Here is a 24,829-nt window from a genome sequence, read left to right on the forward strand (position 1 = left end):
ACCTGCTGACCTTCGATTAGTCCCAGTGACCTGCCTGACTGCTCATCGCATTCCCTGAATATACCTGCGCCCCACAACTACCTCCTGGACCCCCCCGACCATCTGGCTACACGCACCCTCAAACCTCCCGACAATCCAACTAGCCCCCCCACCCCACACTGCCCACTGAGCCCCACTGAACACCCGGCTACCCTCCCCAATCCTCGACTGTCCATCAACCTCCGACTCCACCCCCAACTACTTACCACGTACTCATCCACACCTTCCCCCACTACTATTTTACCAGAGACGTGGAGGGGGATTGGGGAGTTGGTGGAGGGGGAGTGGGGGTGATGGTGTGGGGGTGGTAGCTTCCCCACCAATTACCCAGTTATGGATCTCATTCTGCTGCTACTTGGATTTAACCAGCTGTGAGCGAGGCCCACACCAAACACCCAACTCACAGGTTTCCCTGCCCAGGCTGGTGGTGGGCAGAGGGCTCTTTTCTTAATGGGCTGTTTGGGCCCATTGGAGAGCCACTCCCAAGGTGTTGATCCTTCCAGGCTCCTGTAACCATGACCTGTCAAACCTGGCCCACTGTCCCTCTCTGTGGCCCAGCGAGACCCCCAAACATTTACAAAATTGCAATCCAGTGCTGAATGCCTCCTCAACCTCTGAGCACAGTACTGGCAGTGACTACCACTCCCAGTGTCATTGCTATTACTAGAGAGCTGCTGGCCTCTCATTGGCCTGTGGGTCTCTGAGGTGGGACCGGCTGCCCCTGAGGGGCCTCAGTCTATTAACATTCAGTCAGCCAGGGGCAATAGCACACTGTAAAATCCAACCAGCCCTTAGACTGTTAGGACTGTCTGTAGTCCCAGCAGTAGCCACCATTCCAGGTAGTGCTGCTGGAACTACAGAGCAGATTGGCCAATCAGATTGGCCGATAGCTCTCTGAGACAGGAGTTCCTCCTGAGCGAAGTCCAGAATCCGTTCAATTAATGCTTTGACATTGGCAGAATGCATTCCTCGCTGAGCTTTTTGGTAACAGCTGCCCGTGGAGTGAGAGTCCATCCTGACATTGTCCAACTTTCTTAAACTTCCTTCAATTAATTTCCATCATGTGGCCGAATCTTGGTTGCATTTTTTATGCAGTCTTAACTGTTGAGGTGGCACATTTCTAGATAAAGTGTGTTTGAATTGTGTTTTTGCAAACCTTCAAAGTTTGCTTCGTTTCAAATGCAGATGTTCCCTCTCTAATAACATTGTTTGGTTTCACTAATCTGCACAGCCCAGCAAGTTGTTTATAAATAGAAAACAAATAGTTTTCCATCAGCACTGTTCCTAGCTCCTCAATGCACATTGATAATATTGATCAAGCTCTTACGTTTGGTCAAGTTATCAAACCTGTATTCTTTCAATGGTACAGCCCAAAGTGACAAGTGAATGGCCTATGTGCAGATTTTATTCTTGGTTTTTGTAACAATGTTTTGATGGGTTTAGGGTTTGTTCTTTTACATAAATTCTAAATGAATAGAACTACTAGTCTATACAAAGCAAGGATTTGTATGATTTTTCAGTTAATTTTTCTGATGATTTGCACATTGATCAATGATTGTTAGATTGAAATGAAATTTGTTAATCTTTTCTGTTACTATGTATATACAGAACATAGACTTTATAAGCATCACATGGCCAAATAAATAATGATTACTTCACGGCTGGAGTATTGTGTCTAATTCTGGGCACCACATTTCAGGAAGATGGCAAAGCCTTGGAGAGATTGCTGAGAAGATTCCATTAGAATGGTACCAGCAATGAAGGGTTTAAGATAAGGAGAGACTCAAGAACCTGGAATGTTTCTCTTTAGATCAGTAAAGGTTAATGTGGGATTTAACAGAGGTGTTCAAAATTCTGAGGGTATTTTTCACAGATAAACTCTTTCTATTGGCAGGGAGTTGGGAAACAGAAATATAAAATCATTGACAAAAGGACTAGAGGGGAAATGAGTAGATCAGTTTTATGCAGCCTGAAAGGGTGGTGGATGCAGATTAAGTAATAACTTTCACAAGGGAGCTGGATATATAGTTGAGAAGCAAAAATATGCAGGATTATAGGGAAAGAGCAAGTAACTGGAACTAATTGGCACAGTCATGATGGATCCTTCTGTGCTGCATGATTCTCTAATGCTACTTTTAGTATAACATGGGTTTATAGTTAGGATGTTTCCAACAGAGCTGCAGTCTATCCCTTCTCACCATTAATTTCTCCAGATCGACTCAACATCCTAACAACCACAATTATTTTTATAAAGGTGTGTCGCACTATGCTTTGTATTTATGAACATTAATTTTATGGATCCTCAATAAGATGAAACCAGGTTTGTCAGCCCATACCTGCTTTTCAGTGCAATATATTTCAAAGTGGTGAGAAAACAGTCAAAGAGAAGTTTCATTGTGGCTACCACAAGCACCATTCCAATATGGTAATTAAATTAATTATGTTCATATTCACATTCAGAATTGCACATTCTTTGGGTGAGCTCCATTTCTCATTTTCATCTAACCCATAAAAATTGCCACATGGCTAATGCACTGGCCCGGTCTGCTGAGGTTGGATAATTAGAGCTAAGTTTCTGTAGTCATAATTCATGACTTTCAACATTTTTATGTAACAGTGCAAGGTATTTGCACAGCCCACAAAAGAATTCTGCTTCAGTTTCACTGAAATAAAAGATGCTGTGGAAAAGATTGTTTTGCATGCTAGCTGTGTGAAGATGTTTCAGGTCACAAGCTTGATTTCATGCTTGTGAACGACGCCCCCGAATCAAATAAATTATGCAGATCAGTACACCTTTATCACCCCTCCTCATGCTGCAAAGTATCTTCCTCATACTATCAATCTGGGAATCTCCAGTTACTCTGCTACTGGTCTCTCCATCGATACATATTTGGTACAAAACAAAAACAGAATTACCTGGAAAAACTCAGCAGGTCTGGCAGCATCGGTGGAGAAGAAAAGAGTTGACATTTCGAGTCCTCATGACCTTTTGACAGAACTTGAGTTCGAGTCCAAGAAAGAGTTGAAATATAAGCTGTTTTAAGGTGTGTGTGTGGGGGGGAGGGGGGCGGAGAGAGAGAGAGAGAAGTGGAGGGGGTTGGTGTGGTTGTAGAGACAAACAAGCAGTGATAGAAGCAGATCATCAAAAGATGTCACCAAAAACAGAACAAAAGAACACATAGGTGTTAAAGTTGGTGATATTATCTAAACGAATGTGCTAATTAAGAATGGATGGTAGGGCACTCAAGGTATAGCTCTAGTTGGGGTGGGGAGAGCATAAAAGATTTAAAAATATTTAAAAATAATGGAAATAGGTGGGAAAAGAAAAATCTATATAATTTACTGGAAAAAAACAAAAGGAAGGGGGTAACAGAAAGGGGGTAGAGTTGGAGGAGGGAGCTCAAGACCTAAAGTTGTTGAATTCAATATTCAGTCTGGAAGGCTGTAAAGTGCCTAGTCGGAAGATGAGGTGTTGTTCCTCCAGTTTGCGTTGGGCTTCACTGGAACAATGCAGCAAGTCAAGGACAGACATGTGGGCAAGAGAGCAGGGTGGAGTGTTAAAATGGCAAGTGACAGGGAGGTCTGGGTCATTCTTGCAGACAGAGCGCAGGTGTTCTGCAAAGCGGTCGCCCAGTTTACGTTTGGTCTCTCCAATGTAGAGGAGACCACATTGGGAGCAATGAATGCAGTAGACTAAGTTGGGGGAAATGCAAGTGAAATGCTGCTTCACTTGAAAGGAGTGTTTGGGCCCCTGGACGGTGAGGAGAGAGGAAGTGAAGGGGCAGGTGTTGCATCTTTTGTGTGGGCATGGGGTGGTGCCATAGGGGGGGGTTGAGGAGTAGGGGATGATGGAGGAGTGGACCAGGGTGTCCCGGAGGGAGCGATCCCTACGGAATGCTGATGGGGGAGTTGAAGGGAAGATGTGTTTGGTGGTGGCATCATGCTGGAGTTGGCGGAAATGGCGGAGGATGATCCTTTGAATGCGGAGGCTGGTGGGGTGATAAATGAGGACAAGGGGGACTATCATGTTTCTGGGAGGGAGGAGAAGGCATGAGGGCGGATGTACGGGAGATGGGCCTGACACGGTTGAGGGCCCTGTCAACGACCGTGGGTGGAAAACCTCGGTTAAGGAAGAAGGAGGACATGTCAGAGGAACTGTTTTTGAAGGTAGCATCATCGGAACAAATGCGACAGAGACGAAGGAACTGAGAGAATGGGATGGAGTCCTTACAGGAAGCGGGGTGTGAGGAGCTGTAGTTGAGATAGCTGTGGGAGTCGGTGGGTTTGTAATGGATATTGGTGGACAGTCTATCACCAGAGATTGAGACAGAGAGGTCAAGGAAGGGAAGGGAAGTGTCAGAGATGGACCACGTGAAAATGATGGAGGGGTGGAGATTAGAAGCAAAATTAATAAATTTTTCCAAGTCCCGACGAGAGCATGAAGCAGCACCGAAGTAATCATCAATGTACCGGAGAAAGAGTTGTGGAAGGGGGCCGGAGTAGGACTGGAACAAGGAATGTTCCACATACCCCATAAAGAGACAGGCATAGCTGGGGCCCATGCGGGTACCCATAACCACACCTTTTATTTGGAGGAAGTGAGAGGAGTTGAAGGAGAAATTGTTCAGTGTGAGAACAAGTTCAGCCAGACAGAGGAGAGTAGTGGTGGATGGGGATTGTTCGGGCCTCTGTTCGAGGAAGAAGCTAAGGGCCCTCAGACCATCCTGGTGGGGGATGGAGGTGTAGAGGGATTGGACGTCCATGGTGAAGAGGAAGCGGTTGGGGCCAGGGAACTGGAAATTGTTGATGTGACGTAAGGTGTCAGAGGAATCACGGATGTAGGTGGGAAGGGACTGGACAAGGGGAGAGAGAAGGGAGTCAAGTTAACGAGAAATGAGTTCTGTGGGGCAGGAGCAAGCTGAGACGATCGGTCTACCGGGGCAGTTCTGTTTGTGGATTTTGGGTAGGAGATAGAAGCGGGCCGTCCGAGGTTGGGCGACTATCAGGTTGGAAGCTGTGGGAGGAAGATCCCCAGAGGAGATGAGGTCAGTGACAGTCCTGGAAACAATGGCTTGATGTTCAGTGGTGGGGTCATGGTTCAGGGAGAGGTAGGAGGAAGGGTCTGCGAGTTGATGGTCAGCCTCCGCGAGGTAGATATTGAGATAGAGATGTATCTCCGCGAGATACATATTTGATCTTTGCTTTGTGGTGACCATCAACTTCTAGGAGAGCCACCTTACATTTTTGCACTTCCTGCAGTAGGACACCGGGGTATGCTCAGTAAAATCAACTTTCTCCTAGCTTCCTGTTTTGACACATCTTTGGATGCATGTAGTTTCTCCCACTTCCTTCTCTACAAGGGCAACTTTTGTTACAACAAAAACTCATTTTCTTTCATGTTAAGCAGCAGCCGTTTAAGAGCTGTTGCCTCACCAGGTTCTTTGCCTCTAAGCAAACTGTGTTGGTACTAAGGCTCCTTAAACTGATTTTTCTTGCATAGGAAACTTATTAAATCAAGAAGAAGTGGGCCTATGTTTGCAAATTGCAACAAGACCAGCTTTACTTTCCACCTGCATATACTTGTGTCACGAACTGTTATGCCATCCCTGGTGTGGAGGTGTTGTGCGAGATTGGTAGTAACAGGTGGTCAGCTTAAAAGTTGTATTGGGACCTAAATGATTTCGCTTGAACTTTTTTATAATGTACTCATGGGCTGGATCTTACACTCCCTCGCTAGTGGCTTTGAAGGTAGGGAGGAGGTAAAACCCTTCCCACGCTTCCCTGACACCCCCAAATTTTCTGAACTCTTACAGGGCGTGGGATGGTGGGGAGGCGGTGGAGTAGGAGTCAGATGGCTCACAGATCCTTGGGCTTATTGAGGTCACCAGGTTGCCAATTAATGGTCACTTAAGGGCTACATCCCACTGCTGATAATATTTTACCCATGATGGTGAGAGACCCACGCCGCCTGGCAGCTTTAGCTGCATGGATGATGTCAGGCAAGGGGGAGGTGGAATCTCCTTTGAGGGGGGCCCCCTTGGCCCTTCAGAGCCACCCCTGCCCCAAGGTCATTCCTCACCCCTGGTCTCTTGAACCCAGACTCCCACCACCCCCCTCACTCAATCTTACCGTCCCCAGTCACCCCCTCACTGCATCCCACCCCACCTGGGACTTACCTGTCAGTACCTCCTCAGCATTGGGACCTGCCTGTAGCCCCAGAAGTGACTCTTAGTAGGACTGATAGGCCTACAGATCTGTTTGGCTTCCCAAGAAAGTGGCGGAAGACTTGGTCGCAAGCAATTAAAGTCGCTCCCAGTGTTAAGTTGCTACAGGGCAGCTATCAGCATCGTGGATGGATTCCACCTCCCCCCCCACCACCAGCTCCGCACACCTCTCCCCCTGACTTTTAAGATAGTAGGAAGGGGGGCACAACAACGCCCCATAAAATCCAAGATTCCCAACAGCATTTATGTTTACTATAAAATCAGACTGCCTGTGAGAGCTGCAATAACTGCGTGGGACTAAGCCCACTCTACTAGAAAAGTCCACCCCCATATATTTTGTCATATTAAATATTGGCTACATATGTACAATTTGTTGAATGTACATCTTATGAGACTAATACATGGTTAATATTCATGTGCAATTAAAGTGAGATTTATATTCAACTAATTCAATTCTTCACCTTATGTTTAGAGAAAGCATCTGTGAAGCAAATGAAGCCAAAACCGACAAAGAAAGGTAACACAAAAATTAATTCATTGGCATATTTAAGTACGCTTCTAACCTTGCAAACCTCCTTTCTTCCAATATTAAAAGTACAAAATCACCATGGTCTCTGACGATGAATGGATCAAGCATTCTGCACTCCTGTTTTCTTATCCTCTTGGCAATGGAAAGAAAATTGAAATAAGTTCAGTTTTTATCTGCGTGGAGCAGAGTTGTGAAATTCATTTGATAATTCTGCCATAATAAAGCTAATAGCTAAGCAGAACTAACATAATCAACAAAATAATAATCAAATTAAAATCTTGTCTCCTTGAACACTTTTAATATTAATTATTAAAATTAATATGAGCTTAAATATGAGCTTCAGTGATTAACTGACAGAATCTGTGCATGTTCATTGTATTTGGTGCATGACAAGAAGTGCCAGTAGGAATAAAATGCAGCAGCTGTATTTTCACACACGGTGGGTTATTTTCTACATCACATGGACTGCAGCAATTCAAGAGGACAGTTCACCACCACCTGCTCAAGGGTAATTAGGGATAGGCAATAAATGCTGGCCTAGCCAGTGACACCCACATCCCATCGATCAATTAAAAAAAATAGTTGATAGCGTAAAACAGTTGAGAACTTTATGGCTTTATGGAAATGAAAATTGGGGGAGGTGCATAACATGCAGCTGAATCCATGTCGCCCCTTTAACATCATTACCCAAAGTCATATTTACCCGCATTGAGTGATATCGTGAAGCTACTTTTAAACAAAGTGCCAGGTATAAACCTTTACCAATCAAAGCAGGGACAAATTGATGTCCCAGCAGATTACCATTCAAAAGCTTATTGGTCCAGCTGTGGTAGGGAAACTTGTCTTTCAGAAATGTGTTAACTTTGCTGGGAGTTCTAACTACAAGACACACACCCCCACCCCCTTTCCTAGGAGGCTGCTGGCACATCTGACTGGCTTTGCTGGTGGCCCTTCCGAGGAAAGCCATGCAGCCTTCATTTGATCCCAAAGCCACTACTAAATTGCAAAATGCAGTGGGTGCAGGGAAACTGGGTGTTAATTGGCTTACTAATGGGCCCAGTTGACATCTCACTGCTGCCGGCTGAAAATCGTGCGTCAGCCCTTCTGCCTCCAATGAAGGTTATGCCATCATCAGGAGACTGAAGCAGATCCTCTCTCACGATGAGGTGGGGCCTGATCACCATGTTTTCTGTCCTGACAGGCTGCAGTAATTCTAGCCCCTTACCTCAGATTTTCTTTTTTTTCTTAAACAGCAGTAAAGCCCAAAGTAACAGGTGAGCCACCTTCATAAACATTTTATTCAATAATGTTGCAATGATGTTTTCTTGGAATTAGAGCTTTATTTCTTTGCAAAGGCTGGATTGGGGGTAATTTACTGGTTCAGATTGAGAATTGGTTAATAGACAGAAAACAGAGAGTAGGAATAAACAGATCATTCTCAGGGTGGCAGGCTGTTACTAGTGGGATACCCCAAGGATCAGTGCGAGGTCCACAATCTATATAAATGATTTGGATATGGGGACCAAATGTAATACTTACAAATTCGCTGATGATATAAAATTAGGTGGGGAATGTAAGTTGTGAGGAGGATGCAAAGAGACTTCAAGAGGACTTGGACAGGCTAAGTGAAAGGGCAAGAACATGGTAGATGGAATATAAGGTGAATAAGTGTGACGTTATACACTTTTGTAGAAAAAAACAGAAAGGCAAAGTATTTCCTAAATGGTGAGAGGTTGGGAAGTGTTAATGTCCAAATGGACCTGGATGTCCTTGTTCATGAGTCACTAAAAGTTAGCATATAGATGCAGCAAGAAATTAGGAAGGTGAATGGTATGTTGGCCTTCATCGCAAGGGGATCAGACTACAGGAGAAAAGATGTTTTGCTGCATTTGTATAGAGCCTTGGTGAGACATCACCTGGAGTAATGTGTACAGTTTTGGTCTCCTTATTGAAGGAAGGATATACTTGCCATAGAGGGAGTGCAATGGAGGTTCACTAGAGTAATCCCTGCGATCACGGGATTGTCTAATGAGAAATTGAGGAAACTGAGCCTGTATTCTCTAGAGTTTCGAAGAATGAGAGGGGATCGCATTGAAACTTAGAAAATTATTACAGAGCATGACAGAGTAGATAGGATGTTCCCCCTGGCTGGTGAGTCTGGAACCAGGGGACACAGTCTCAGAATATGGGGAAGGCCATTTAAGACTGAGATAAGGAAGAATTCCTTCATTCAGAGGGTGGTAATTCTCTACCCCAGAGGACTGTTGAAGTTCAACCCTTGAGCATGTTCAAGACATAAATCAATAGATTTCTGGATGCTAATTATATCAAGGGATATGGGTATGGTGCGGGAAAGTGGCACATTGAGTAGATGATCAACCATTATCTAACTGAATGGCGGAGCAGGCTTGATGGGCTGAATGGCCTACTCCTGTTCCTATGTTAAATGATTAGATGTGTTATCACATATAAAGCAGTTTTTTGCTTGTGTTTTCTGTTTACATTTCTTTCAATTTCCTAGTAACTTTTTTCAGTGGTTGGATTCAAAACAAATTGACCATTTTTACAGTTAAACTCTGTGCACCTTGTATATATATATATTACCAGTGTCGCTGTACTAAATAAACAATTATTATACTTTAGTGTAATATAGGTTCCTAATTAGAATATGAAGAACAGTGCGGTCTATTCCTTCTCATCACTAATCTCCTTAACTAGACTCAACACCACATGTCCTCAACGATAGTTTCTTACGAAGACATATTGAGGAGAATCCTCCAGGCCCACCTACAACAGGGAGCTTGGCAGATGGGGGAGCCTTATTTAACAGGAGGCTAAAAATTTGTTTCCCAATGGTGGGATGACCTTTTGCAATTAAGTTCTCAGAACTTAAAAGGCGGGTCAAGTTTCCTGACGACCTATGTCAGGGAAGCCCTTTTGCATGCATTTGTATGTCATGCATGCTCATTAAAAGGCCAGCTCTCCAGAATTAAGTGCCCCCTCAAAATTAAGTTCCCCACCAGTGAGAAATTTGAATGTTCACACTTACAGCTGCATATAAGTGGAGATCACCTGGCGAAATAGACTTCTCCCTGGACTTTGGAGTTAGCAGCCGTTGCTTTGGCTTTCTTGGGGACTGCTCATAAATGTCAGCCTCTTGATTGCAATCATGTGCTGATAGTCCAAGCTGCGTGGAGGCTGGGCAAGGGAAGGGCATGGGCACCTCAACAATTATGGGAACAGGGGGAGAGCAGGAATGTCCACATAAATGATAATAGGGTCCAGGGCACCTCGGGGAGGTTGAAATGTTACAGGAGGAAGAGGAATAACAAAGCGATGATTGTTTAGGATGATGGGGTGTACTTGGTGGGTAACACGGGAGTGTAGAAGGTGCTTGATGCACTGGCAAACCTGAAACACACCATGTGGAAGCTCTCAAGGTTGTTGCGCAGTTTGTAAAACTTCTCAGGCATTCGCTGTAAGAGGAGTCTCTTTATGGTTGGGAGGAATTAATGCTTTGTTTTTTTGGGCCGAGTAAAGGGACACCCTATGAGTTATTAATCCACTCCATGGAGAACCAGGTTGAGTTGAGTTCTGCTCTCAAGGTTTCAACGTCCAATAAACCAACATTACTCCATTCCAGCGGGAACCCAGCAAGGTCTGCTGATTGGCATCTGCTGGTGTCAGAGGCAGGAAAGGAGGGAGGGAGATGGATGCCTCCAAGGGGCACGGCTGGTGGATGGCAGCAAAGTCCCAACTCCAAACCTCCATCCTCTTGGGTAAATGGTCATGGCCAGCAAGGGCTTGTGTGGTAAGTCTTCCTATGATGCCAAGGCAATGATCTCTCTATAGATTCTTGAGGGTAACAGAGGAAAGCTAAATAGTGTCTGAGGGAGGGTTCTCATACATGGCTGTCATTACCCTGGCCAATGTGCAACATCCCTATGGCCAATCATGTATGAATGAGAGGGACACTGATCTCTATTCCTCTAGGATGTACTTGACCTGGAAGGGTAGGAATGGGGATGCTATATCTAGACAGATACCAGGTACAGGGCTTAAAATTGGTTTTGAGGCTCGGAGATGGAGGTTAGTCTGCAAAGAAAATGCTGACTAGATGGATCACTACAATATGTTCACAGATCCACTCATGCATAGGTGATGCAAGCTTCAGGCAACCCTGTCTTTCTACTGGGTCTGGCCCAGATGAGGTAGAACAGGCAGGTTGGCCAGCAGCAGGTTAACCCAGGGCCATATGGAGCAACAGCCATAGCAGCAAGAGACAGCGGAGCCTCAATAAGTTCAGGATGCTGTTGACCAGGGATTAGTGTGACACCAAGCATTGGCCTGAACTTGGGTACATCTCAGGCAGTGCAGCATTCTGTAGATGAGTGAAAGGCGATGCTGAAAGTGCCTTAGGATGTCCTGGAATGTGGTTGCTCACATATGCCAGCTTCTCCATGAAGGCCTGCGTCCACAAGATCTTGGAGGCAATCCCATGCCAGTGGCATTAAACTTCATAGCGACCTGAAACTTTTTTCCCAGGGATCCACTGGGGACCTGTGTGGCATTTCCCAGTCAGCAACACACAAGCGTCCATGGGAGGTGGCAGGTGCTGTCTTCAGGAGACGGCACCAATTTGTTAAATTCCACTTGGACCTCAAGAGCCAGGCAGCCAAAATGTTTAGTTTTGCAGCAATTGCAGGATTCTTGCAAGTGCAAGGAGCTAGTGACTGCTCACGTATGGTGTTGAGAGTTCACTGGCATTCATCAGCATGAAATGTTTCCACTTTTCGAACGTGCAGCTGATATTTGATCACACAGGACAAATCCTGCATGTTTGTGCTGTGTTCCCAGGGAGCTCCCAGGATGCCTACATTCTGACCCATTCCCAGCTTTTGAAGGATCCCAACAATTGCAGTGCTGGCTACTTGGGAACAAGGGTTACCCTCAGAAGACTGGGCTGATAACGCCAGTTCACCATCTGCAGAGTGCCAATGAGGAGAAGTACAATGCTGCTTGTGCCTCCATAAGGGCCAGCATTGAACAAACGATAGGGCTCCGAAGATGAGGTCCAGATGTTTGGACCACTGGGGCACACCAAATTCCCCACAGAATGTCCTGGATCATCGTTGTCTGCTGTGCTCTGCACAACCCCATGCTACACTGTCTTTCCAGCGGAAGATATGGAGGACTGAGCTGTCTCCTCTAATGATAAGAAATGGTGAAGTGGATGTGGTGTCAAGGACCAGGATGTCACAGAGGCACATGCAGAGGTCCTTGCAAGGGTAAAATGTGGCATACAGGCCAGTGACAATCTAATAACTAACAGATTCCAGGCAGAGTAAGCTACCAACACTTCTCCTTTACTATTTTGTTTTGAATCCTCTGATGGCCGGTAGGCCATGGCTCCTTACTGATAACACACATTATAGTTTGCTTTCATGTACCTTGAGCTATGACAGCTAAACTAAATTGCACTATTTAACATCAGCGCTACTGATGGTGTTATCCTTTGCATTTCCAAACTATGCTGTTATACAAACACTTGCGACAAATGCGCACATTAGAACCTGCACAGCACTCCGCTCTCTCGCAGCCTCAGGACCTGTAAGTAGAAATGAAACTTTCCCATGCCCTCACAAAATGTGTATGTTTGGCATATTGAAAGCAACATGATCTCTTATCTTGGCAGGAATGCATTCATGTCACCCTTACACCTGATCCCAATGGGGAGTGGATCTTGCAGAGAGCGCCTTCAGGTGAAACCAGAAACATGATTATACAGGGAAGAACTGCATGAGTAGATCATTTGGCCCCTCAAGAAGGCTCCTCCATGCACCTTCATCAGGGAAGTTCTTGTAACTTGTCTCCGATCGCCAATCACCCTCAGTAACTTCATATCCCTTGACATTTTCATCACCCTGTAAAGTATCAAAGTAACTTTGGAGCCCACTCAATGACAATGCCTCAACTGCACGATGGGGTGTGGAGGTCCAACTAATTGCAACCTTCTAATGGCAGAGAGTCCAACACACCCCAGTCCTCTTAGTATTACCGAGAGACTGCATTCTGTTATTACGCATGCACCCTACAGAGCCCTGTAAGAGCTCTTGATGCTTCACATAGGTAGCCGCTCAGTCCTCTGCATAGTTCAGCACACAAGCCTATTCTGCTCACTCTCAACTCGGGATAATGCTTTAATGATGTCTGGTGCACTTTGGTTGCAATCTCTTTATGAAGATCTATTCCTACCCTTGAAAAGGAAACAAGCAGGGCAAACAGTTCTCCATGTGAGGTCTCACAAATGCTGCAGTCAACTGCGAACACACCTCTTTAATCTTTCCTCAATCCCACTTGCATTCAAGGCCAACTTGCCTGTTGCCTCCTCACTTGCAGCCTTCACCTCCCTGTTAGCTCAATATTACAATTGAACAAGAACAGCCAGGAATGATTGGATGTGCACACCTTATCATTTTCCTAATATCTATGGAAGCCTCTGTTTTCTATTCTCAGTCCACATTGGAGAGTTTCATTCTTTTAACCCTTAAACTGCATCTATAGTGTTCCTTGCCACTCACACAGACTGTTTAACTCCCCTTGAGGACTCTTTGCATCCACCCACATCTCACATCAGTGCAACAGCAGCAGGCAATGCATTGATTTTGCTGCACACTCTGCGCAGACATCATTCTTAGAGCTCAGAACCTGGTGAGCTGCAAGTAATGGATTGTATGATACGTCCCCAGGCCATAAACTCTCAAATGATGGCCAGTGCTTAAGCATCCTCATGTCGGAATATTCAGTAATCACAATGTTGATAATGTAAGAGAAATGACTCCATAGGAAGAAATTGTTGACAGTGATGAATTTGGCCAGCGTGCTCTGGTGGCCTGAGGCCTAGAAAGCCCTGCCTGCTAAGGGTCTCCTCCAAAGGTGGAGGTAAGAGTGACTGCCCTTGAAATCAAGGCAGTATTTGACCAAGTGTGGCATCAAGGAGCCTCAGAAAAACTGGAGTCAGTGGGAATCAGGGGGAAAACCTTCTGCCGGTTGGAGTCATACCTAGCACAAAGGAAGATAGTTGTGGTTGTTAGAGGTCAATCATCTCAGCTCCAGGACATCACTGCAGGAGTTCCTCAGGGTGGTGTCCTAAGCCCAACCATCTTCAGCTGCTTCAGCAATGACCTTCCTTCCATCATAAGGGCAGATGTGAGGATGTTCGCTGATGATTGCGCAATGTTAAGCACCATTCATGACTCCTCAGATACTGAAGCAGTCTATGTCCAAATGCAGCAAGACCTGGACAATATCCAGCCTTGGGCTGAAAAGTGGCAAGTAGCATTCATACCACACAAGTGCCAGGCAATGGCCATCTCCAGCAAGAGAGAATCTAACCATTGTCCCAAGACATTCAATGGCATTACCAACGATGAATCTCCACCATTAACATCCTGAGGGCTACCATTGACCAGAAACTGAACATGACTAGCCATATAAATATTGTGGCTACAGGAGCAGACCAGAGGCTAGGAATCCTACGACAAGTAACTCACCTTCTGACTCCCCAAAGCCTGTCCACAAGGCAGAAGTCAGGAGTGTGATGGAATACTCTACACTTGCCTGGATGAATGCAGCTCCAACAACACTCAAGAAGCTTGACATCCCCCAGGTCAAAGAGGTCCACTTGCTTTGCACCCCATCCACAAACATTCGCTCCCTCCACCACCAACAAACAGTGACAGCAGTGTGTACCGTCTACAAGATGCACTTCAAAATCTCACCAAGGCTGTTAACTTCAGTCTTGAGAGATATGATTCTTTCCTTTCCAAAATGGAAGGATTTGGCATGATCTGGACATGTGGATGCTAACCTGGGATTTTTTTAAAAAGTAGGAACTGTCAGCATCAGGCCTCTTCCAAGAAATCACCTGACTTATATGGTACTTGAGAAGAAGTTGTTTGCGTTGAACTGCAAATACTTTAATTAATGAAAAGCTGGGAAATAAAAGGCAATCATATGGGATAGGAAAAAAAAATCTTATGTTGTGAACCTGCTTGTTTTGAAGGCAGTTCTGTTGGAGGATAAGCTGAGGAAAGTAGATTGCCTTGATTGTCTCCCTCCCTCTACCTTGCCTAAAATTGTGTGTGGCTATCAACCTGTGGCCAGAGAACCCTCATCTGCGTGTAACTAATCTGCATTTGGACCTGCATAGCTGAGACCAGTGGGGAGAACTTCCAGGCATCCACTGGGACCAGTTTTCACACAAGAGAACTCCAGGTTGACAGGGTCAAGACCCTGCGAACTTTATCTTTTATTTTGTAATGCCATCCTCCAAAGCCATCTCTGTGGAGACTCTATCTGTTTGTCCTTTGTTTATCTGGATGAGCACTTGGCACGTCATAACACTCAAGGCTATGGGCCAAGTGCTGGTAAATGGGATTAGTAGGTAGGTCAGATATTTCTCATGTGTTGGTGCAGACTCGATGGGCTGAAGGGCCTCTTCTGCACTGTGCGATACTATGATTCTGTGATCTGTGTGTGTGCTGGGGGAATTCTTTAGGAAGAGATAGATAGTTATACCTCCTGATTACAAATGTGTGATAACCAGGACTTGCAATTTGTTAAAATAAGTTTAGTTTCAACATAAATTAATCATTCTGAGTTTTTGAAAGAAGCTTGGTCAAAGTCTCTTTTCTTCTAGGTACATAATTGGCCATTTTGATGAGAAAATTAAACATTTAAATTAATGGTATGGCCTTCAGAGTATTGGGGCTTGATAATTCGCGGACTCCTCCCATCCTGGTCGTAACAAGGCTCCTTAGGCAGCATCTTCCAAACCCACGACCCCTACCATATAGAAGGACAAGGTAAGCAGACACATGAAAACACCACCAACTGGAAATTCCCCTCCAAGCTACTCACCATCCTGATTTGGAAATATATCACTATTCTGGGTCAAAATCCTGGAACTCCCTTCCTAACAGCACTATGGGTGTACCTACGCCACCTGGACTGCAGCAGTTCAAGGAGGCAGCTCACAACAACCTTCTCGAGGGTAATTAGTGATGGAAATTAATGCTGGCCTAGCTAGTGATGCCCACATCGCATGAATTAATTTTTTAAAAAGGTGCAAGTGCCCACTCCTCGGCCTGACCTGCTGGAGGCAATGGAGGGCAGGTTGAGCAGCAGGGCACTCTTGGCATGACCTGGGATGAAGCTCCTGGGGTCCTTTGCTGGTGCTCCTCCTCCCTGTTGAAGCACGATGGTAACCCCCTGACTCCTTGAGGAGAAGGGGCACTTGGAGAGAGGTCAAAGTGCCTCTTCCTCCTCCCGCCTAACCACAGCTCCACTGCATTTATGGATAGAGTGACAGAGTGCAGGTCCGAGGGCCTATCCGGCAGCCATTGTGTATTCTGCTGGACTGGGTCTCCAAGGCGGCAGTCACCCTTTTCATGGAATCAGGCAAGCGTCGCATACCAGAGCCAAACAGCAGACAGAACATGGACAGACTCCTCCAGCCTTTGTTCCAGTCCCTGCATGGCCTCTGGCATCTCTGCTTGATGTTGCCCTTCCTGTCTCTACATCTCCAACATGGCCCTTATGGCTTGTCCAGAGGCTCATCATCTGCATGGGGCTCAGCAGGGGCCTACCCTCCAGAGGTCCTCCAAATGTCAGCAATCTTAGCTGCCACTTCCTCTGTCAGCTGTGGATCCATGTGTTTGAGATGTTCAATGGACTGTGACCCTAAGCCTATCCTAGAATGTGCACCCACTGAGGTGAATGTCTCTTTGTTGGTCCAGGATGCAGGTGAATGCCATGATGGTGCATTCTCTGAGGATTGAGAGCCTTGACCCTCAGAGGTAGGGTTGGAACTGGAGCTGGAGCTGTGGGTGCCCAGTTCTCTCCCTCCCCTTTCTCTTCTTGCGGGTACCTAGAATGGAGAAGAGGACGTTTTAGTGAATGCCTAAGCAAGCTCCCTTATCCAAACAATGTAGCACTCTGTCAACTGCAGACTGGTGGTATCCTCATTGGCTTGCTGGGGGAATCCTGTGTCACGTTCAGTGCATGCACGGTCCCGGTCCTCCCATGCGAGTTTGGTGGCCTCCTTTTCAAAAGCGCTGTGCACCCTCATATCTGGCATGCTGCCACTGGCCTTAGCCCACACCCTCTGGTTGTGAGCGTTCTTGTTGTGCAGACAGACTGAAGACCCTGGACTTACATCCTTGAGGCAGGCAGTGGGAGTTGGGAAAACTCCCAGCTGTGCCTGCCTGTCTGCCTTGGGAGAAAGCACCCACAAAGGCAGGATCTTCATTGCCAGAGTGGTGAGTGTGCGCTGGAATAGGGCCAGCCGGCCCAGGAAGAAGTTTGGAGGCAAACACAGAGGCTGCCGGGTGCAGAGGTGGGCTATTTAAAAGGCCCACCTCAGTGCTGTGGGACTTTGTCCCAGTTAAAATAAAAGCACAAAGGGCCTCCTGCCCTCACTCCTCATGCTCCCTCAATGTCTGAACACTTCCAACACCCCATTCATGCCACCCCATGTTCCCCACCCAACCCCATGGCCCCTCATGCTCCTTATGCCAAGCTCTGTCTTTCCACTCACCCCAAGGCCCCTCATGCCCCTATGGCACTTCCATGCCCTTGACCCACAACCACATTGTATGGAACCAATGAACTCTAGAATGATAGGAGGATGTGTGAAAGGAAGTTATTTTAAAATAAATTAATTTATAACTTTCTCTTGCGTTGAAAAAGAGTTATTTCACAAGCTAATAAAAATAACAATCATCCAGACACTTTAAGTATCAATAAAAAAACATAAACGCTTGAAACCACTTAATGTTGTGTAAATAAACATTGTGAAATTGAAATAAGACTATAGGGTCACCATAGCATTCATTGATTCTATAATGGAAGTGCCATAGTTTAACATGGGGGCATGGGCGGCTATGGAGGCTGGGTAGAAGGGCAGAGCTTGGCATGGGGCATGTGGGGCTGTGGGGGGTTGGTGAAAGGGCAGAACTTGGCAAAGGGAACATGAGGAGGACTTTTTGAATTTACCTTTTAAAAGGTTCCCACATGCAGGCTATGGTTCACAACTCCTCTGATGGCTTGTGAACTAGAATTCTTTAAAAACTTGCCCCACTTCGATGAAAATTATGGAGGCATAGGACATGCCTATCTCCGCCTGGTCATGAATGCCGACTGAGGGATTTTGATAGGAACCAGCCTGCACCCTTTAAAGGAACTCTCAAAAATCAGACAGCTTGGGAATAAGCTCAGGAATCCTAGAATCTGGACCCACCCACCATTTTTAAAGGACTTCTGAGTCCTGGCTCAGTGCAAGTCCAGGCCAGAGATTGAGTGTCATTGAGGATTGAGGGTGCAGGTGTGATTTAGGCACATGCATGCCTATGCCAGATCCTGAGCACTCCCCAGTAACTGATTAACAAGCAGGATGACCTGCAACTGAGAGAACATTGGAAGCATGAAGTGGCACATGTCCCATCTGTTGCTGAGTCCTGCATCACAAATTCCTCTCTGACATCCCTGTGCCCTCGCACACGTAAGCCCTTATGAGTGTCACTTGTGTGAGACTAGATGGTGCCACTTACCCTAGTGCAACGCATCAGTTTGTTCATTCTTTTTCTGCACCGTTGGCCAATTTATTTGTGAGCCAGGACCTCCCGCCTTTCCTGGATGAGACCCTTGTAGGCATCGTTGGGGCCATATGTTGTCGCCTCTGTGACATTCTGATGAATTCAGAATGCAGAACTCCTGGCTTGTGGTGAGTGAATGAGTTGTCTAGGTGTGCTTTAAATATGGCACCAGGACCTTCAACCCCCTGAGGTAAGGGCAGGGATGGTGACTTCCTGCCCCCACATGCCACAAGGTTCGCCGAGCCCCTCGCTTGAGCACATGTAATGAGCTGAACTGTGCAAGTTCGTGCAAGGCCAGTTGTCCTGCCCGCGAGTGGCAATCACTCTCATTTCTGCTCCCACCACCCAATTTATACTCCAGAACGGAAGATTCCGCCCATTGTACTGTGCCTTGTGTAGATGCATGCTAATTTTGTCTAGCCTCAGGGAGATGTAATCAGGCTTGTCAGCTCACACGTCTGATTTTCAGTGCATTATATTTCATAGTGAAGATAAGTGACAATCACAAGGAGACTTCACAGTGGCTACTGCTAGTGTCATTGCAAGATTGTAATTACATTAGGTTCTGCTCCAAATTGCACATTCTTTGGTCCAGCTCCATATCAGGTTCTCAATTTAACTGTATAAAATGAACACATGATGAATGCTCTCTACTGGCCAACTGACAATTGAATTTTAAAGCTAGATTTCTGTAGTGATCATTCACACTATTCAACATTTAAAAGTAACTGTGAAGGTTATTTTCATACCTCACAGAAAGAGTGCAATTCAGTCTCCCTACAGTAAAATGCTCAGTGAAAGGTTTATCCATATTGCATGCTATCCCTGTGAAGACGTTGCAGCTCATTAATTTGATTTGATTCATGTGAACTGTGTCCCAGTAGTAAAATAAAATATGCAAATGCCAGTAAACCTTTGTTCAGTCCTCCATACTACAACATTTCAACTCCATGCCATGGATCTGGGAATCTCTATTTGCTTTACTTTCTTCCAAAAAGATTTGACCTCTGCATTATGGTGACAGGCTTCTCCCAAAAGGACTACCTCCCTTTCTTGGACCTCCTGTGGCAGGGCTTCTAGGCATCCTCAGTAATAGGAAGTTTCCTCTGTTTCCAGTTTTTCGATTCCTGCAGTTTTGGCTATTTTTGCTCCCAATGATCATTGTCTTTCTCAACAAATGCAACTTCTGGTACAATGCCAACTTCTTTGCTTTATTAGCAAACAAGAGCCCTTTAAGAACTGTTGCCACACAAAATTTCTTGCTCTCAATCACACTGCTGCTGCCCAGGGCTCTGGTGTCCCTTTATTATGCATAGGAAGCTGATGAAATTGATAAAGAGGGAGCCTTGCAAAATTCAATAAGCCCTTGCCTTCCTTTCTACTCACACAACATTCTCCATGCTGTGATCTGACTTGTACCATTTGTCATTGACAGTAAGTCAGACAGTGAACATGGTGGAATTGTTTAAATGATTTCACCTGACTGTTTTGCATTGCTTTATGAGGTTCCCATCTCAATTTATCTTGACAGGAAAATCAAATTGTCCTTAAAAGCAGCAGTAAATGGGTGGGATTTGGGCCAATTTCTCAGGTGGTGACAAGAGAAAAATCATCATGTGTACCTTTTATTAATTGTACATATTACATGTTGACTGCATCTTTTGGGATCAACATCTGGTCAATGTACAATTAAAGTATGATTAATTTTGAAGATGATTCAACTGTTCACCAAATGTTTAGAGGCAGAAACAGTGAAGCAAATGAAACCAAAACCCGCAAAGAGAGGTGACACAAAGCTCAGGCCAATGAGATCTTTAGCTGTGTTTTTAACTTCACAGCTTTCCGTCCTTCAGTGCTAAAAGTACAAAATTAACAATGACTCTCTGTGGATGGACCGGTAATCACGTCTTGCAATCCGCACTCCAGTTTACCACTTTTGGCTATGGAAAGAAAATGGAGATTAGTCCAGTTAAACTAGTGTTTATGCACATAGGATCACCTCAAAATTTATTTGAGTATCTTGAAATAATAAGAATCAAGGCAAAGTATAACCATAATAATCAACAAAATTAGGTTCAGTTTAAAATATGGAAAACTTACCTCATGAATACTTTGGTCTACTTTGGGTTGTGTCGTGTTTGTTTCTCAGATGCTATGCAGCCTACTAAGTCTGCTTAGTGGTGGGAAGGAAGTAGTATAAGCTATGAACAACGAGAAATGAAATTTAACCATAACTGGTCAGGCCCTTTCCATCTGAAAAATAAGGGCCCTGCAGCAGCCAGTGCCATTGCACCTAGAGAAACCAAACCTACAGATTGCTTGCAGAAAAATGATAGGCCACTAACCTATAAACCAGCCTCCAAACAAGCACCGATACTCCCCTCAAACGTTCTGCCACTTCTTGGTCAGGCCTGAGATCTTTAACTTCCAAGCCTTGATTGCCCCTGACCCCACAAGGCCATCGCTTACCTCTTCACTGGCCATGGCCCATATCTCCCATTGAATAAGCTCTGAGGTCCAATATCTGGGGCTCTTCGGACCTCACTATTTGCTCTGAGGCTAAGTTTTCAAAAACGGTGCTCCTGAATTTCTATTTTGAATATGACCGTTGATGATGAGTTTACAGAATCAGAATATATTTGCTGTGACTGATGCATTGGCAGGAGCAAAATCAGAATTATGTTCAACAACAGCAGGTAGATCTTTACACATGAGATCTATTGCAATGAAGACTTGGCATAACCAAGTCCTGCTATTTTTCTGAGTTTCCACTAGTTCCTCAACAGATTTGCAGCAGGAAAAATCCAGAACTCACAAGGAATCTTTATTCACATGTTTAATTATTTGGCAGTATTGAAAGCACTTGGCAACTCCAATAGCAGATAAGCATTCTCCATCAATAATAAACTGTATAATTGTGATAATATATTGTAATATTGTAATAGACTGTAATATTGTGAAAATATAAAGTATACCTGCTTACCTGCAGTATTCAATGATGGGCTAAAAGATTTTGTGACTCATGTGTCCTGAGTTATGTGCAGCATTTAACTATTTCCAAAGTTTATTGTCCTGTCCAAATAGCTTGTCAGGAGAAATAAAATCTACCACTAACTTGTAGATGTCACAAACGTTAGTCGTGTCTGGTGCGCCACCAGAATTGGAACTAGGAATAATGTGCAGGAGCAGCAGCTGTACACACAAGGGGACCATTTGGACTTTGGCCACAATGATTTTCATTTCTGTTGACATCAACAACATAAGTTTTAGAAATTGAGCTGTGGAGCTTGGCAAACTAAGGTGCATATCTTAATATGTATGAGTGGGACTCTGGATACATGGGGTTGAATTGTCCCAGATTTGCACTAAGTGTGGTAGCGTTCGGGTTAAAAATGCGTTTTACCTGCCAGCCACAATGGTGGCTTTTCACACGGTATCATCCCAAATCCGCCACATTAATTATGTATTCCCAGAAACATACCATTTTGATGGCGGGTGGGCTCTCATTCGCCTGCCACGCCATCACCTTGCCACATCATCATGCCGGTCGTCATAGTTAAAGTCCAACCATGCGTACACATCTCAGTGCTTCCAGCCCAGGACTACTGTAGGAAAGATGTCCCCAGAAGGCAAAAAGATTGCAGCCGCCGAATTTAATAACGTGTCACTGGAATGCCTTTTGGATGCCGTGGAGACCCGCCATGATGTCCTCTATCCCTGCTCTGGCCACTGGATTGGCTGCAGTGTGACCAACCAGGCTTGGGAGGCAGTGGCAGTGATGGTCAGTACCAACACCCTTCAAAAGAGGACAGCCAACCAGTGCTGCAAGACGATAAACGATGATCTCCGTTCCGCCACACGAATCACCCTTCTCATCACTCTTAACTCACACAAGCAGAAGCCCATCACAAATCCACAGGGCCCTCACGCCATGCTGGTTAAAAGAACATCACCATTCATTCTCTCACACACATCTTCATTGTCCTCATCCCATCCATGGGGCCACTAACTAACCACATAGGCCAGGTATACTTATCATCTGGCCTGGCAGGCATCCAGCTTACGCTCTCTCCATCTCTATTCATGCAGGACAAGCTGCTACACAACAAGAGGGAGAGTTTGCAGACCAGTGGAGGAATGCCTGAAGTCAAGGTCCTCATGGACTTTGAAAACAGCCATCTAGCTGGCCGGTGAGGATCTGGACCATTCCTGTGCTGACAGTAAGGCCGGCGCTGCTCTACCAAGAGAGGATCCGGCAGTGCAACATCCATCAGACAACCATGCTGTGAGTGATGTGTACTGTTTCACAGGCCACTGCCATGCACTAATTATCTCCCCTTGATTCCGCAGGCACACCTGGGAAATAGCTGATGGAGTCCATGACCCAGGGCCTCCAAACAAGCCCTGAAGAAATCTCTGAAGAGGACTCTGAAGGCACCTTCCTTGAAATCCCGTCACAGCGCTCACCCACACCCTTCACTAGCGCAAAGACACACACCTCAGTGGGACCTAGCTTTAGAGTCGCCTCAGGATCATAATCTGGTGAGCACATTGCACTGTCTGATCCACAGCAGGCGGCAGCAGGGACTTCCCGGTGTACAGCACTTGGAGGACTGCTGGAGGCGAGATATTTAGAATCTAGGTCAGATGATGAACCTCTGGACTCGGTAATGTCTCAGTTGCTGGAATGCAAAGGCAAGCTTGGGAGGTGTCCATTTGCCTTCAGGCTGAGGTAATAGCACTGGCATGCCAACACACCAAAGTCAACACTAATATAATGGCGGCTGCCATGGAGACCTTGGTCCAGGACGTCAATCCTGCACTGCTGCGTGGGCTGAACGTCATCATTGATGCCATGTTGACCTCCAGCAGTGTGTACACAAAAGGGGTGCAGGGCAGTTCAATCTCAGTCCAGCTATCCCTTCTCCTCAAGGAGTCAGCTGCAGCCCTTGGGCATCCATAGGGAAGAGGATCAGCAGGTGTACCTCCCGGGGCCATCCACCCAGGTGACTCCGGGAGTGTCCAGCCCATCTGAATCCCTGCTTCCTGTGATCTCAACAGCTCCAGCTCCACAGGACAGCCACATGGCCACACAGCAGGGCTCCAAAAGGAGGCTGGGGCCCTACAGGTCTCAGTCCTCCAGAGGGCGCCCGCCAACATCATCACATACAGGGCTTGGCAGTCAGCAGGCTGCCTCCACCTCTGCTATGGATGCCTGGGGAGCACCAAGACATAGCAGCAGGGTAGGAAAGTTAAGAAGGGATAACTCATTTGAGTCAAACAGTTAAACTAAATTAACAAAATCAGGGACAAAGTGAAAAACAGCCCCTTAAAGGGAAACTGCAACAACAAAGACAATATTTAAAGGAAACTTAACAACATTAAATCAAAATGAGATCAAAAGTGTCTATGAAGCAGCCCAGTCCCTGCAGTGCCCACTGGGCACGGAAGGCCACAGCCAGCACACAGCAACAGCTCCCACACAGGCAGGGCCAAGGTGCACCTGAGCCCAGTCAGAAAGCACAGCCTGGGCAGGGGTGTTAATCACTTGTATAAACTGTTCACTATTGTAAATAACCTCCCAAGAATGCCTTGCTGCCTATGGCTTCTTGTTCTGATGAGCAGTGTTCTTGTCACTCAGACGTGAAACCTTTCTGCACGAGATAAAGGCAGGTGTCTCAGTGTAGGGCCTCTACCCTGTGCTTTGTGTAGCCTTCAGATCAAAGTGATGGTCTTGCCTCACACTCCCTGGATACATTACTAATGCCTGTACCTCAGCAGTGATGCTCATTGCTGCCAGAATGTTGTGGGCAGGTGTCACAGAGTTCCATCATTCTCCCTGTGTGCTCTCAGCACCTTTAAGGTGGAGTTGGCCCCCATCTCTTCGGCATCTGTGACCAGTGACACTGTGCACCTAAACAGGTCAGGTGTTGAAGGCAGACAAAGGATCAGATGCTCTTAAAGTTTCATGACTACGTCTCCATGATATGACCCTGATCACAGAGCACAAGCGAACTGCACTCGCCCAGACAGAAGTCAGACATTCTTGGAGGCTATGTGAAGATCTATGTGGTGTCCTCACTGCACACCATCATCATCTTCCGGCAATTGTGATGACTCACCAGGGTAAGTGTGTTGCAACATCAAACCCCCACTGTTCCTCGAGCCATTACAAATGTGAAAAAGTTTGATCAAACCACCAGATTGCCCCAATTCTACCTAACTGTTTAATTTAGGTTAACAGAATATGAGCACCAGGTTTGTAAGCTTAATGGCCTGAATTTTTCAGTCAGCGGGCGGGTTCGGTGGGAGTGGGCGGGGGCAGTCGCGGAGCTGACCGCCACCTGTGATTGGCTCTGTGCTGCCATTTTACGCAGGCA

At 45.8% G+C, this 24,829-nt stretch overlaps 1 protein-coding gene across 1 annotated transcript in view; it reads left to right on the forward strand.

Moving 5' to 3' along the window:
• Positions 1-24,829, forward strand: part of LOC121277758 (histone H1-like) — a 145,240-nt gene that overhangs the window by 49,094 nt on the left and 71,317 nt on the right. The window contains exons 8-9 of the mRNA XM_041187397.1: positions 6,736-6,780; positions 8,046-8,066. Coding sequence (XP_041043331.1) covers positions 6,736-6,780; positions 8,046-8,066 — 66 coding nt within the window. The remainder of the gene's footprint in view (positions 1-6,735; positions 6,781-8,045; positions 8,067-24,829) is intronic.

The sequence above is a fragment of the Carcharodon carcharias genome, chromosome 5 (genome assembly GCF_017639515.1).
Source record: "Carcharodon carcharias isolate sCarCar2 chromosome 5, sCarCar2.pri, whole genome shotgun sequence".
Classification (NCBI taxonomy): Eukaryota; Metazoa; Chordata; class Chondrichthyes; order Lamniformes; family Lamnidae; genus Carcharodon; species Carcharodon carcharias.